Raw genomic sequence first — 2619 nt, forward strand, 5'->3', positions numbered from 1 at the left:
ATGACCCCGACCCTGACTCCGACAACTCTGGATCTGCCTAGGGCTGCTGCTGCACCAACAGCCAGCAGTAAGTAACACCCCTCCCCCCTCTGACTGATAGATTGATACTAACGACTGGATAGATGAGCCTATGGGCGCCTCTCCACCGGCCCCGACCCCCCCCCAACCTCCAATACGGCCGCGTCTGCGACTCCGGGCCCTGTGCGCACCTCCTCGGTGACCGAATCTGCGGTGGGCCCATCCCCCGCAATGCCCGCATGCCCGACTACAGCCATAAATAAGTAACACCCTCCCCCGTCCGTGAACCGTCCGTAAACCGTTGTAGATTAATATAAATAGTATGTATAGGTCGCCCGCAAGGCCTGGTGCTCTAGTCCCTGACTCCCAGCCAGCAGATGGCGCTGCAGCTGCTGCGCTCTAGTCTCCTGGAGGAACCCCGTCACTCCCGCGCCCTCGCAGCTGTCGCCCTCCCTGACGCCTGCCACTTGGAATTTCACGCCCTCGACTCCTCCGACCCACCGAACCTCGTGAGGATGCAGAACCTCGAGGCGGCCATAGGGTTTACAGTCGGCGACCTTGTCCAGCCGCCATGTACTGACTGCGCGGCTGGATACAGCCAGTTTGCGGGGTGTGTCCGGGTGGAGGGACTCCTCCATGGGAGCTGCACCAACTGTCACTTCGGTGGCGAAGGCGCGTGCTGCTCGCTCCGTGGTAAGTGTTCTCTCTCCCTCTTGTTTTGGTTACTGTACTAACATGGATGGAATAGCTTCTGTGGTCCCCTTGGGGCCTGTTGGGTAGTCCTTCAGGACATTTAGGTAAGTCTCCTCCCACCCTTGTTGTTTGCGGTCCGTAACTAACTTGTACTTGTAGAAGGTCTAAGTGCCTGGCGCCCTGCTGCGTCTGCCGCCTCATGCGCCACCGAGGCGCTTATAGGTGGGGTGGTGTCATACTGACATTTGTTGCACTCAGTTTCCTATCAAACTCAAGAGCAAACTTAGAAATCTCCTCCTCAAACCTACAAGTCACTATACACATTTTGGCTTGTCACACCAACAACAAGAGCAATACTACTCAACGATTGCTACAACCCTCTATGATTCATTACACGTCATTGCTCCTTAGTTACTGGGCCAATATGACCACATAGCATATCTCTACAACCCTCTATGATTCATTACATGACATCACTCCTTAGTTACTGGGCTAATACTACATATGACATATCTCTATCAACTAGAGGCCTAGGAACATGAACGGTAGCTCCAAAAGCTTCTACAACCCTCTATGATTCATTACACGTCATCGCTCCTTAGTTACCTACAAGATTGGTTAAGTTATGACATAATCTGTCTATAGGGGTACTCTGACCTTGGACCTCCTTTCACTTCCTATAGGCTAGGAACCTAGGAGATGGTTCTATGGGATTCTCTTACGTCGACTGCAATTACCAAGCCTGGTTAGTCATGGAAAGTCTTGGAAAATGAGAGAACTACACTCCTTTAGCATAAATAGGATTGCCCTTTCCTTAAGAAAGGGCAAGCAGACAATACAGTAAATCGACTATCACATACTTCCACGTCTTTTCCAAGCTTCCAAGCATTGATCTTGTTACTCATTGTTTCTGAAAAGTCAGTGAGGTGCTAACCTCTGACTTATCCCTGAGTTCTCAGACTCAACATTTGTACAACTTGTCTAAACCACTCCACTACATCATACACTTGATTGCTGCGTTGTGGAATAGTCTAAGCTACGACCCTTTGGCTCTTTTTCCTAAGACAGTGTGTTGTCTTAGTAAAATCATCCCTTCCTTGGGTGGCTAGATTCTCACATCTGGTGCACCCACCATTACAAACCTCACGTGATGGATAACATTGGATATCATGGATATTATATTATCCATGTTATCCATGGCGATCCATGGATTGTCATGTGATGGATAACATTGGATATCTTGGATATTATGTTATCCATGTTATCCACGGGGATCCACAGGATATCAGGTGATGGATAACATTGGATATCATGGATATTATGTTATCCATGTTATCCACAGAGATCCCTTTGGCACGACGCCACTATATAAGTAGATAGTATTTCCTTAGATAGGAGCTTGGGCTCAACTCAATATAGTATTCTTTACAATATTGTAACGTGTTACTTGGAAAGCCTTTGTGTTTAATCCCCTGCCTCCTCTTTCAAGTCAACCTTACGCAAGAAACCTCTGTGTCTTCTATTATTTAGAAGTCAGCATTACACTTTGAGCACCACTTCCACAAGGTACCGGCTTACACACAAAGAAATATGGCTGGAGATGATACTGGATCAAACATTGGATCGAAGGGGAAGGTTGCTACTGAACCTACCATCAAAGCCCCACAGGCTCACCCCTCGGACAAGTTGAAGATTGCATTCCCAGACACCTTTCATGGGGATCGTAAGAAGCTCAAGAGCTTCATCATCCAGACGGAGCTATGGATGGCGTTTAACGCCAAACACTTCAACAAAGAAGTGGAACAGGTCCTATGGGCTGTGGCACTCTTTCGAGGACCAGCCTCAGAATGGATCTCCAACTACCTCGCCGACTACATGAACCATCGAACAGTTGAAGGAAAATGCAGC

At 48.5% G+C, this 2619-nt stretch overlaps 1 protein-coding gene across 1 annotated transcript; it reads left to right on the forward strand.

Moving 5' to 3' along the window:
• Positions 1 to 798, forward strand: VC83_00587 (uncharacterized protein; the record flags this gene model as incomplete). Its single annotated transcript, XM_024464277.1, has 4 exons — positions 1 to 67; positions 128 to 231; positions 393 to 711; positions 767 to 798. The coding sequence occupies 4 exons, from the start codon at positions 1 to 3 to the stop codon at positions 796 to 798; spliced, it is 522 nt and encodes a 173-aa protein (XP_024328215.1).
• Between the last annotated feature and the right edge of the window lie 1821 nt (positions 799 to 2619).

Source organism: Pseudogymnoascus destructans, assembly GCF_001641265.1.
Source record: "Pseudogymnoascus destructans isolate 20631-21 unplaced genomic scaffold scaffold_1, whole genome shotgun sequence".
Lineage (NCBI taxonomy): Eukaryota > Fungi > Ascomycota > Leotiomycetes > Thelebolales > Thelebolaceae > Pseudogymnoascus > Pseudogymnoascus destructans.